Here is a 13,846-nt window from a genome sequence, read left to right on the forward strand (position 1 = left end):
ATTTCTTTTTTTTTAATATTTGCTAAATAATGTTTAACAGAGCAAGGAAATGTTCACAGTATGTCTGATAATATTTTGTTCTTCTGGAGAAAGTCTTATTTGTTTTATTCCGGCTAGAATAAAAGCAGTTTTTTATTTTTTAAGAACAATTTTAAGGCGCTCAATTTTTTATATATTTTTCTACTATATATATATATATATATATATATATATATATATATATATATATATATATATATATATATATAATTTATTTATTTTTTTTGATAGTCTACAGAACAAACCATCGTTATACAATAACTTGCCTAATTACCCATTATTTACTGTCAACATGGCAAAGATAAAAGAAAACAGTTACTAGAGATGAGTTATTAAAACTATCATGATTAGAAATGTGTTGACAAAATCTTCTCTCCGTTAAACAGAAATTAGAAAAAAAAAATGAACAAGGGCTAAAAATTCATGGGGGGCTAATAATTCTGACTTCAATTGTAGGTGAATTGAATAAGCTAACTTGGCCGTAGTGTATGTGTGTATTTGAGTGTGCATGGATGTTTCCCAGTACTGGGTGGCGGCTGGAAGGGCATCCGCTGTGTAAAACATATGCTGAATAAGTTGGCGGTTCATCCACTGTGGTGATTCCTGATTAAGCCGAAGGAAAATGAATGAATGAATAAATCATGCTTGATAACAGGGTCATCACATTTTGTCAGTTCAAGCAAATTACTTGGATTGCCCTAAAAATGTATATGTTAAGGCAAACATGGAAAATTATTAGAAAAGTGGATGTTTTTATGATGCAATATTTTTAGATAACGTAATTATACTTTACAGTTTGGCCTCATTTGTTAAAATGTACTTTGTTAATATTTGTTAATATAGTGAAATGTATGATATTGCAACATTCATTGCGGGCTCTCTGACCTGAAACATCAATGAAATGTCAGGTGGTGTGTCTCTCATACCTCTTGTAATGTGGAGTTGCACAGTTCTATGGCGATGTACTGAAACTGGCGATCTCTCTCAGTGCAGAAGTAGCGAATCACATTTGGATGCTCGTCTGATTCACGCAGCAGCTGAACCTCACGGTCAGCAAAGCTAAAGCATTCTGGGAGAATCCTCTTCACAGCCACTGGACGATTATCAAACTGTCCCCTGAAATTATACAAAGAGAAGATTTTTCCACTGTAGAGTACAAACATACTATACTCGCACAACCAAAGATTAGTAATTGTGTATATAATGTACATAAAGTTTGTATACAATGCTTTGAATAGTTTTTATATTATTATTTAGATGTCAATTCCAATGCTGGAATTTTCCGGAAGACAGAATAATATGGGAGATGGGTCTGAAATACGGGAGAGTCCTGGGAAAACAGGAGTGTTGGCAGGTATGGGACAAATCTAAACTTGTTTTTATAAAAACAAGTTTAAATATGCATATAATAAATAATAATATGGTAACATTAGTTAATGAATTTACTAACATGAACTAATCATGAACAACACATGTACAGCATTTATTAATCATAATTTAACATTTACTAATGCATTATTAACATCCAAGTACATGCTTGTTAACATTAGTTAATGCACCATGAGTTAACATGAACTAACAATGAACAACTGTATTTTCATTAACTAACGCTAACTAACATAAACAAATACCGTAGTAGATGTATTGTTCATTGTTTGTTCATGTTAGTAAATGCATTAAATAACATTAACTAATGAACCTTATTGTAAAGTGTGACCAATAATACTAATAATAATAACATTATAAAACAGCAAACTGTCATGAAAAAACTGAAAACTGCCCCCCAGACATAAAGACATGGAGGTAGGGGTTTTGTATATTTATGTAGAAAATAATATTTTTTGTAACATTTTATCACTGTAATGTGGAGACACTGGAGAATTTTTTTTTAATTTATACTGCAAGCACAACAAAAAAAGGTTGTTCACTTTCCATTTTCTTTAATAACAAAAGATGCTAACTTACGGATTATTAACAGAATAAATAGATTGTTCAATTTGATTTAATGACCAATAACATTTCAAAATACAATTCATTAAATCTCATACACAAAATATGTTTTGCATAAATTATTCATACACTGACAAAACCAAATTTCAAAGAGCAGCATGATCGACTGCACCTCAAAGAGCATCCCATTTGCTCTCACTCTCTATCTTTTCATAAAGGCTGTTTTGGTAAATAAAAGATTATAATCGCATAATTACACTGCAAAAAAGGCTTTTCTTACTTAGATTTTTTGTCTTGTTTCTAGTCCAAATATCTAAAAATTCTTAAATCAAGAAGCATTTTCTAGACAAGCAAAACATATTGTCTTGTTTTAAGAACTAATATGCTAAAATGAAGTGAGTTTCTCCTCAAATCAATCTAAATAATCTGCCAATGGGGTGAGCAAAATAATCTTGTTTTTCAATTTGTGATAGATTATTTTGCTCACCACATTGGCAGATTATTTAGATTGATTTGAGGAGAAACTCACTTCATTTTGGCATATTAGTTCTTAAAACAAGACAATATGTTTTGCTTGTCCCTACTCCTTTGAGCTAAAGAGAATTGGGACACCACTACCCCTTCACGGGCACGAGCAAAACCAGGGATAGAGGTAAGGGGAAGGGCAAAGGGGTAGAATTGGGATTGGGCCGAAATCCCTGTTGGAAGCTTTTAAGTATATTTGGGTATTTTGAATGCAAAAAAACACAATTGTATTGTTTTCTCATATTTATAAAAAAAAATATATATATAAAAAATGCAAAAAATAAATAAATAAAAACTTTGCTATAGCAGAAAAATCTTTTAATGTAAAATAATCTACAGCAGGCTACATGACATGGCACTTGTATGTAGGAATGGGACGATAACCGTTTTCAAGGTATACCATGGTTTGGAAAAGTCAAGGTTTTTAAAACTGTCAACATTGTCTGTAATACCGTTCCTAAGGTATGTGTAAGAGTTTTTATTTACATTTTATTTACATTTTTTAGGACAAAAGTATCTCCAGCAGGAAAAATATCCAAAGACGCCGTTTTAAATTGTAAAAAAATCAGTTTTTGAAACAAATGAAGACAGCAGAAGTCAATAATTAATTCAAAATATTTTAAATCTTTCAAAAAATAGAATATATTGTTTTCAAAGGGGAAAAAAGTATGAGTTTTTTAGCCAGACATTTAAAAAGAATATATTTTAGAGCACTGAACACAATACCGTGATACCGGGATATTTTTATCCAAGGTTATCATACCGTCAGAATCTTACCGGCCCATGCCTACTTGTATGCACTGTTTTGATTATGCAGTGAGGTGGGAGCCCTGAAATTACTCTTGCGGTGGCGCCTACACAGTTTGCACAGCGTCACTATGTTACTTGCCTGTAAACAATAGTTCCTTCAGCACCATGTCCAAGTACATTTTTGGGGTTGAAAGTGATGTTTCCAATTCGGACAATGTTGGATTCTTCCTCTGTAATGAAAAGATAAGTACAAGAGTAAAAAAAAATAATAATAATGATAAAATGAGATGCGTCATGTGTTGTGTTTACAGCACTGACCTGTATCCTCATGCTCATTGGCAGAATGTCCGGTCTCACACTGGGATATGTTTGAATGGTTGGATGCACGGGGGGTGCCATTAGGACTGCTGTGGGTGGAGCTCTCTGAGCGGGTACGGGCTGCCTCCAGGAAGTCGCTGTCAGGGGGCAGATCAGTAGGCGGCTGGAAAATGAGCTGCTGCCGCTGCAAGAGCTGCAGCTTCTCCTCCATCTGCTGCTGAAACTGTTGATGCTGCAACTGCTGCTGCTTATGGACACTCTGATCAGAACACAAAACAAGACACATGTTTAGACAGAAATATAACAGTACTAACTATAACAAAGAAAATGACTCATCCAAAGGCTTGTAGGTGAAGTGTTATTCAAGTTTGTATATGTTTAAGATGCGTTTCTGCAGTAATAATGAAGACGGTGCTTTGGTTAGTTAACCTAAGCAGCTGTGTCATTATTACTGCAGAAATACCAAAAATAAATATTAAACATATAATACATGTAGCTTCTATTGCATTATTACTGGAATATTTTGCAACAAAGGTGATTGTGATTTGTTGCATCGCTCAAATAAACCCATTCTTCCCAACATTCAGTACTGCTTCATCATGGCACTGTATTGACATGCTGTGGGTAATTCAGCTTGCAAAATCATATAGAGCTAAGGTGCAAATAAAATTCCCCTCACTGGCTAACTCTGAACTAATTTAATGGTCGGATCCCTTTTGAGTGTGTTCACCTTGGGATAGGTGATAACGAAGGCCACCCAGCCAGCCAGAAGGAAAGTGCAGAAGATGATGGTGGCCATGTCCTTCAGCATGGAGTCCACTGGAGTTTCCACTCGTGGGACACGGCCAGGCTTCTCCTGAAGAGAGGACACAGGGGGAGGCAGTGGACTGTTGTCTTCCATTCCGCTCTCATTCACTTTCTGGAGAAAAGCAAAACATATCTGCTAGCTTATATCAGGGATTAATACCATAACAGTTTCAAAAGGCATTTATCACTGTATATAGTTGAAGTCAGAATTATTAGCCCCCCTGTTCATTTTTTCCCCAATTTCTGTTTAACGGAATGAAGATTTTTCCAACACATTTCTAAACATAATAGTTTTAATAACTCATTTCTAATAACTGATTGATTTTATCTTTGCCATGATGACAGTAAATAATATTTGACTAGATATGTTATCATGATTTTATCTCATAGTGTAATAAAATGAGACTAGACCTGAATGGGTCAAAAACCAAAGAAATGCTTATCAACTTTGGCAACAAACACCTGCTCTACAAAGGGTGCTAATCAATGACACACTGGTAGAGGTTGTGGAGGAATATACAGTTGAAGTCAAAATTATTAGCCCCCTTGTTTATTTTTTTCCCAATTTCTGTTTAATGGAGAGAAGATTTTTTTTAACACAAGTCTAAACTTAATAGTTTTAATAACTCATATATAATAACTGATTTATTTTATCTTTGCCATGATGACAGTAAATAATATTTGACTAGATATTTTTCAAGACACTTCAATACAGCTTGAAGTGACATTTAAAGGCTTAACTAGATTAATTAGGTTAACTAGCCAGGTTAGGGTAATTAGGCAATTTTTTGTATAACTATGGTTTGTTCTGTAGACTATCGAAAACAAAAATAGCTTAAAGAGGCTAATAATTTTGTCCTCAAAATGGTGTTTAAAAATTTAAAACTGCTTTTATTCTAGCCAAAACAAAACAAATAAGACTTTCTCCGGAAGAAATAATATTATCTGAAATATTTTGAAAATTTCCTGAATCGGTTAAACATCATTTGGGAAATATTTAAAAAAGAAGTAATAAAATTCAAAGGGGGGCTAATAATTCTGTCTTCAACTGTAGGTACCTAGGAACAATTATTGACAACAGGTTGAAATTTGATCAAAATACACATACAATTGTTAATAAGGCTCATCAAAGTTTTTATTGTGGAAACTCAAGTCTTTTAATGTAGAGAAAGTTATTCTTAAGACCTTTTACAATTCATTTATTGAAAGTATTTTGTCCTTTTCCTTTATCTGTTGGTTTTCTTCACTGTCCATAAAAAGCAAGAATCGTCTTCAAGGCATCGTTAATTTGTGTTCAAAGATTTTGGGAGTTCCCCTTTGAAGTCTTGCATACTATTACGAACAGCAGGTGTTGAGGATGGCACATAAAATACCAGGAGACAGCACACACACCCTAAATAAACATTTTGAGCGGATGCCCCTTGGTCGACGTCTAAGGACAATAAGATGTTCCACAAATCGTTATAAATTTACTTTTGTGCCTGAAGTAATTAGGTTATGTAATAAATGTAGTTAATCGATGGACTACTATTTGTATTTTGAACTTGCTGTTAAGTGTTGATGTTTATTGTGTTAAGTGTGTCATTCTTGTTATACTATATGTAAAGCACCACCATGTAGAAATGAATTGCCCCAAGGGGATTAATAAAGTTTTAATAAAAACAAAAACAAAAAGTGTTCAAGACACTTCTATAAAGCTTAAAGTGACATTTCAAGGCTTAACTAGGGTAATTAGTTTAACTAGGCAGGTTAGTGTAATTAGGCAAGTTATTGTATAACGATGGTTTATTCTGTAGAACATCAAAAAATATAAATCTTAAAGGGGCTAATAATTTTGACCTTAAAATAGGTTTAAAAAATTTAAAACTGCTTTTATTCTAGCCGAAATAAAACAAATAAGACTTTCATCAGAAGAAATAATATTTTCAGACATTCTGTGAAAATTTCCACGCTCTATTAAACATCATTTGGGAAACATTTAAAAAAGAAAAAATTCAAAGGGGGGCTAATAATTCTGACTTCAACTGTATATGTACTTTCAAGCACTTTAAACCCAGTTACTCCATTCCATTTAAAGAAGAAAAAATCAATGTGCACAATAAACACTTGCAAGTTACATGTCCAGATTTCTCATCACAGGTATTGTTTCCAACAAATTTTGACTGTTTAACTTTTCTTTCCTTTTATGAAACATCCAGTATTGCTACATATTGCCTCATACGTATACAAAAAACTGTGCCAGGAAAACGGGTACCCGAGGTGGGTTTTGTGGATCTGAAATCAGAAGTGTCAGTGAGGATAATACTCTCACCTCTTCAATGGTCTTTTCCGTGGCAGGGGGAATAACGTTCATGTTCTGGCGGGGAATGCTCTCTGGAAACTTCTCCAAGAATTTATGGTGAGCATCAGGCGGCATCTCGTGATGCCCTAGAAAAGGGAAACACTGCTGTTGAGAAAAGGTTCATGACAAAAAGGACTTCTGATCCTACACTACAATTAAAACAATTTGTGTATGTATATGTTTTTTTTTTTTACATCCAAAAAATATATTAAAATATTTTTAGGATTCAGCATAACAATAAATTGTATGCCAAAAAAAAAAACTGTCTTGCACATTTAAGACAATTAATATTCGATGACATAACAAACTATTAAATGTATTGTTTTCTATATACTTCCCATCATTCTTCAAAATACTCATTTTCCAAGATGTGTTTATAATTTAAAATCTACCATTTCGGATAGTCATTTTTAGTCTTTTACATTTTTTAAATTTGACAAATCTACTGCTGAATGTTACAACATTATTTTTAATTATTTTTATCATTATTATGATTATAGGTAGATGCAATACATTTTATATGTGCATAAAATCACTTTTGAAAGTTTAATTTGGTAATATTGTGTTAATTAAGAATTCTTCCAATGTCCAAGACAAAAAAACGCATGCTGTAAAATGTGTCCACTAGAGGGCATAGTTGTCAGAGTTCTTTGAGTGCAGTACAGTACAGTACCGATCAGGAGCAGAGAATTCCTCATGAAATTGATGCGGTTCCTCTCTTTGAGCGCTGCATTGAAATTCACCGTGGTGCTAGGAGTGATAACACACTCCTGTTCATCTTCCTCACGTGATCCCTGGTTACCGGGGCCCTCCAGCATGGGAAATGTCCGGCCTCGAGGCTGAAATGCACACGTGTGCACATTTAGCAATGCGCATGCACTAGAACACATTTAAGAATCTCTTCCTGAACAGACCTAAAATGTTCTCAAAATCACTACATTCGCTATCAGCATTCTAAATGTGGAGCTAATAATATGCCAAAAACAATCTGAATTTGAATTGTTCATTTGAATTATCGACGATTGTAATTTAATAAATCAGAATTTTTATATGCCATAAATCTTTATCAATTTTATTATTTTGAATTTGAATTTTCAAATTTGAATTTGGATTTCATAACTTGAATATTGAACATCTGAAATTTAAGACAACTAAATTGTTTAAGGCTGAATTTTTATAGACGTATTTTCATACTTCAGATATTTTGTGTTCTGAATTCAGACAGCAGATATCCAGTTTGTAAAAACACAGACTCAAATTTTCAAGATGAAGAAATTAACAACATCAAATTCAATATCCTAAAATTCAAAACCAGAAATTCAGATTGTGAAATTCAGATTCTGCAGAAAGTAGGTCAGGGGTCAAATACAGGGAAGAGTAGACGATCTCCGAAATGTCAAACTAAGCATTTTGGCCAATCATAGAGCTGCATGAGTTTACTAGTGTATGTGAGGCTCAGGAGGACACAATTCTTCTGCAAACCGACTATCGGGGGTCAGCTATTTTCAGTAGTTTGTGTGACAAATATATCAATGCCTAACTGAACCATATATTCATATATTTAATTCAACAAAATTTCATTTTGGCCAATCATAGAGCTGCATGAGTTTACTAGTGTATGTGAGGCTCAGGAGGACACAATTCTCCTGCAAACCGACTATCGGGGGTCAGCTATTTTCAGTAGTTTGTGTGACAAATATATACATGCATAACTCAACCATATATTCATATATTTAATTCAACAAAATCTCATTGGTTAATCAAACTTATTCAAGCTTTCAATAATTTGAGGGATAAAGAGCTGATTGTGACCTATACTGAAACCTCTGATGGGTTATTTCAGCAGACACAAGCCTCTTACATCTTTAAGTCACATTTAAGGCCTTTTCAAGCTCTTCCCAGGTGCATTTTCAGCAGTCCCAGCATTTTACAACTGTGGTAAATGACATCACACACTTCTTCATTAAATTATATAAGATGCTATTTGTTACAATATTCTATAGTACAACATAGCATATAGTATAGTACTTTAAGGAACATTTATGCTAAAAGACATTTGAATTATTAAATAAAGTATAAATTATCGCTTGATGACTCCAAAATCTGTGCATCAAACTTAACACAGTAGGCTTTATTATAGTCAGACTAAAGCCCAGATGTGACCTGGTTTAAACTGAGAAAAGTTGCACTGTGGTTGCTGCCTAAATCCTTTACTTATCAATGTGCCTTAAGAAACCCAACCATGGAGACCATACAGTAAATGTATGAGGTATACTTAAACATATATTTTAAGGTGTTCACTGAAACTCACCACAACAGTAACTCCGTCATGCACCAGGGAGGGAGACGCATATAGACCAGAGGAGTGTTTCCCCACGTACAAAGTGGACCTGTAAGAATACCAACCAGAAACAGGAAATTATTTATAGTTTGTTTCTCAAAATCATCTATTCTGTCTGGTAATAGCCCACACTTGACGAGGTTCTCAGGTTTAGTCGCACAGACCCTGTAGATCTGTGGCTGACACAGAAAATCTGCTCTAAAAATAGTTCAACAAAGAGAGTTTCTGTTCAAAGCAGGGTATGGCTACATAATATACTCTGTTGGTTATTGTTTTTATAAAATATATTTTTTTTTTCAGATAGGCTTTTGTAAAATTAAAGTTCAAAATGGCTTAAAATGGTTTAATTAGTTTATATTATACTGTATATTCCTAAATTGTTATAGCTTTTGTTTGTTTTATATTGGTCTATTTATTGTTTCTATTCTATCCGATTTTTGTTTATCTTTAAATGATTTCAATATAGCTTAGGCTATTTTATCTAGATCTGTGAAATTGTGTTGAGTCTACAAAAGTGGACACATATTTTTTCAAGATTATGTCTTTTTGTTGTTTTCATATGTTGTTTATATTCTGTATATTTCATATGCTCGAGACATCAACGGAGCTGAATCAAGCGCTCTTTTGCCTGGTATCTCACACAAAAATACATAAGTTTAAACATACATGACAACTGAGAGTCAACTGAAAAAAGCGGTTGTTCCTTGCTCAACCTAATGGCTATTGTGTAAAGCACAAACATTTTCTTTTTTTATGAAAAGGCAGTCTTTGCAGCTGCAGTACTGCGCGTGAAGAAACGCATGTTCTCAGGAGCCACACTTGTACATACAGTACTACCATTTTTTGTGTCGAACACAGTATCAGTACAGTCTTTTTCTTGATTGGTCAAAAAATATATACACACCCCTATTAACTTGCTATCCAGTGTTAGAGTTAGCCTGTGTTTAACAAAAATAAATATTTTCACAGTATTTATTTTATTTTTCATCTATAATTATTTTTGAATGGCTACAGATAGGGGTGTTTTGTTGTGGGTTTTTTGGAGCCGACTCCGATTTTCGAATCATTCACTTAAAATAGCGCAAGGATTAAATATGCTGTATCATATCATGCTTTATACATGGAGTTCTCCTCTGGTCAGACAAATTATCAGCATAAAGAGATAGTTCTCCCAAAAATAATTACCATTTTCAGTACACCCTTCACTTGTTTCAAACATTTATAAGTTTTCTTTTTTTTAAATTAACAAATAGTGAGTACATTTTAATCTTTGAGTAAACTGTCCCTTTAAGGCCTGTGACTGTGTGAATGTTTCAATATTTCACATTTTAAAACATCCGGCACAAGATATTTTTTGTAACTTTAATAGAGATTAAATAACATACAATGAAGACTCTGCAATGTCGATTACTATCGATCTCTGATGTACCTGAATTGTGAATACCTGAAAACTATAATTCACTTTTATCTTTACTATGTTTTATCTATGCTTGTAATCTATTTGTTATAAATTATTCGAGATTAACTCCCCTACAAAATTCCCCAATCAATCCAAATAAACCTGTTAAATAATCTGGCAAAATTGTATTCACATCACAATATATATCACAGAAATATAAAATATCGTAATGTCAGATTTTTTTCAATATCGCACAGCCCTATATCAAGTATACAGAAATTTGTTCACTAATTTCCATTACTCTTCCAAAACTTTGAGGGTTTTTCTGTTTTTCCAAAACTTTTTTAGGCCTGGAAAATGCCATGTCAAAATGTCCATGACTCTTCTAGGTTTTCCACGACCGTATGAACCCTGCTAGTAAAATATCATGTACTGTTCATCATGGCAATGACAAAATGGCTGTATATGGCTAAAGTCAACGTGACCTCCATTGGCACAAAGCACAGTTGTGAACTCAGTAGCCTGCTCTGAAGTAAAACAGGCTTCTATCAGCATTTTCCCCAGTTTGTCTTTAGATTTTCATCAGTTGAACGTCCCTAAATGTAATTTCACCTTTCAGGACCAACACAAAGATAATTCAATTTGAATCATCTTTATTTCTATAGTGCTTTTTACAGTGTAGATTGTGTCAAAGCAGTTTAACATGAATAAAAAAACATGTTGAGCAATTCAGGTAGATAATTTATATGGTCAATTAACCATTACTATTGAAGGCCAAAGACTTTTACGTAGCAATGAATCATGTTTGAGAGAAAGAGAGAGATATTTTTTATTATTATATTTATTTATTTATTTTATAAGTCTATATATTTAGTCTAGCCTATATATATTTTTACTACTACTATTTACTGTGTTTACTGAAAAGTTCTAAACAGAAAATGCAGGCAGCTCATCTTAGAATTTCTCGAAAATTTCACCCTGCTTCGCAAAAACAGGATGTGGCTTAGATATTGGAGATGCAAGAAGAAAGTTAAACCATGTGTGTACACCAAGTGCCAAATGAGAGTAAAATGTGGTTTCGGACAGATTTTTGGTTTTCTTTTAAGTATAAAGAACACAAAGAGGTGTCATTAAAAAAGAGGTGAGCATTTGATGACAACCATTGTAGATCAAGATAAAACTGTTGCTTTAAATAAATCAATAACAGTTTTCAGGGAGTGTAAAATTTGCTTACTGACAAGATTCAATAATTTAAAATAACTATACATAACCAAATAAACAAACTGATGCACCAACTGAGAAATCTGCTAAAAAGGGCCCTAGTAATGGACAACTCCATAGGAAGAGTGAGCAAATAAACTCACCAGTCACTAGGGCTGTAGAGCTAAAACATTGAAAGATTTCGATGCTTTCTGTCCAGTGAGGACTTCTTCATGCTTTTATCAGCAGCAGGATGGATTACTGTAACGACATCCTCACTGACCTTCCCAAAAAGACAGTCAGACAGTTGCAGCTTATCCAGAACGCTGTGGCCAGGATTCTGACCAGAACCAGAAAATCAGAGCACATCACACCTGTCCTCTAGTTTTTACACCGGCTCCAAGTTACACTCAGAATAGATTTTAAAGCATTATTATTTGTCTAGAAATCACTAAATGGCCTAAGACCTAAATACATTACAGTTCTGATAAATTAATACAAACCTAACAGATCACTCAGATCATTAGGATGAAGTAAATTAGAAATTCCAAGGGTTCAGCCAAAGCAGGGTGAATTTGCCTACAGCTACTATGCCCCTCGCTGCTGGAATCAGCTTCCAGAAATGATCAGATGTGCTCCAACATTAGGTACACTCAAGTCAAGACTTAAAACACATCTGTTTAGCTGTGCCTTTAAATGAGCACTGTTTATGTCTTTCTTTCCTTTTTCATTCCTTTATAATTCATTCCCGTTTATAACACATTTTAATCTGATTTTAATCATTTTTATTCTTTGATGTTTTTATTTTTATCTCATTGAATAATCTGATATAAAGTTCATTTTTAAAAGCAATGCTTAATAAAATAATTACATTAAAAAATGTTTTTTATTTAGGATAAAATGTAATAAAATTGCACACATTATTAGCTGCATCAAATAAACTAATTTGTGTTGAATTAAACTGTAAATGTTACATTAACTGACATTTAGGCTTTTACAACATGTGGGTAACCTACAAACATCTTATAAATGTCCCCGTATTGATTTAGAATTTTGATTGACTGATAAAATGTGATTATTTGTGAAAAATTTGTAATTTAAAAAACAAAACAAAAAAGCCATTTAGCACAGTCAAATTTACAAAACTAACAGATTGGTATTGATATTAAAAATTCTATGAATTAAGAATTCTATGAAATTTCTATGACTAAATTCTATATTAATCCACTCTTATTGGACCAAAAAACTTCTCATACAAAAAACATAGAATATTGCCTAACCTAGAACACTGCCTTGACAGATGTTCATTTAATCATTGCGGTCAGTCAAGAATTTTGGGCTAATACTTGATAGAAACCTGTCATGTGAAGGCCCCGTTTTAAAATTGCATCTGTAAAACTGTAATTTTTCCATCTTCCATGTCTAATGGAGAAAAGCTTGTCCATGCTTTTACGACCTCTTGATTAGACTATTGTAATGGGTTATCAGGTGGTTGCAATGCAAAAACTTTGGCTGGTTCAAAATGCAGCTTCTAGAGTGCTTTCTAGAAACAAAGAAATATGATCATATTAGTCTGGTTCTCTCAGCATTGCATTGACTCCTTTTTTTAAATCTTATTGACAACTTATAAAGCCCTGAATGGCTTCGCTCCCCAGTTTTTGAGCGAGCTCCTGCTGTATTACAGCACCTCATGTCCACTATGCTCAATTAACTTCTAGAATTTCAAAATTGACTGTAGGTGATAGATCCTTCTCATATCTGTAACCTAAGCTCTGGGACAGCCTTTCTTGCACAGTTTGGAAAGCTGACACACTCTGTCAATTTGCATATACCAGGACTAAATACACACGTCTTTGAACTTGCATACACACAATACACAAAGTGCTGTCAGGCTGCATTAATCAGGGCAACTGGAGCTGGAAATGCTTCCCAAAAAACACTGTAATTTCAATGGTGTCTATGCTCACGTTAGTCCACCTGTTTCGCCTTTTCCCAAAACTGACCCAATCAGCATGCTGTGGATTATGTGGATCGGCCTTTATCAGTGACTTTGAGCTAAAATTTAAGTGGCATTTAAGCTAAACTGGATTAAATCTGTTTAAATTGACTACAACTACATTCTACCACTACTCTCCTGCTTGCCTGACTTGCTGGAATGTTCCACAGTTTGAAATAT

General features: G+C 33.6%; 1 protein-coding gene across 7 annotated transcripts in view; it reads right to left on the reverse strand.

Annotated features, from left to right (window-relative positions):
- Nucleotides 1–13,846, reverse strand: part of ern1 (endoplasmic reticulum to nucleus signaling 1) — a 54,944-nt gene that overhangs the window by 11,656 nt on the left and 29,442 nt on the right. For all 7 annotated transcript variants that reach the window (XR_015479843.1, XR_015479842.1, XR_015479841.1 and 4 more), the window contains exons 9-15: nucleotides 9,042–9,120; nucleotides 7,404–7,569; nucleotides 6,701–6,816; nucleotides 4,313–4,501; nucleotides 3,583–3,841; nucleotides 3,404–3,494; nucleotides 966–1,155 (exon numbers count right to left, since the gene is read on the reverse strand). Coding sequence is in view for 1 of the 7 variants with exons in the window: in NM_001423672.2 (NP_001410601.1) it covers nucleotides 966–1,155; nucleotides 3,404–3,494; nucleotides 3,583–3,841; nucleotides 4,313–4,501; nucleotides 6,701–6,816; nucleotides 7,404–7,569; nucleotides 9,042–9,120 (1,090 nt within the window). In the remaining 6 variants the exon portion in view is untranslated. The remainder of the gene's footprint in view (nucleotides 1–965; nucleotides 1,156–3,403; nucleotides 3,495–3,582; nucleotides 3,842–4,312; nucleotides 4,502–6,700; nucleotides 6,817–7,403; nucleotides 7,570–9,041; nucleotides 9,121–13,846) is intronic.

This window comes from Danio rerio, chromosome 3 (genome assembly GCF_052040795.2).
Source record: "Danio rerio strain M-AB ecotype USA chromosome 3, GRCz13ab, whole genome shotgun sequence".
Classification (NCBI taxonomy): domain Eukaryota; kingdom Metazoa; phylum Chordata; class Actinopteri; order Cypriniformes; family Danionidae; genus Danio; species Danio rerio.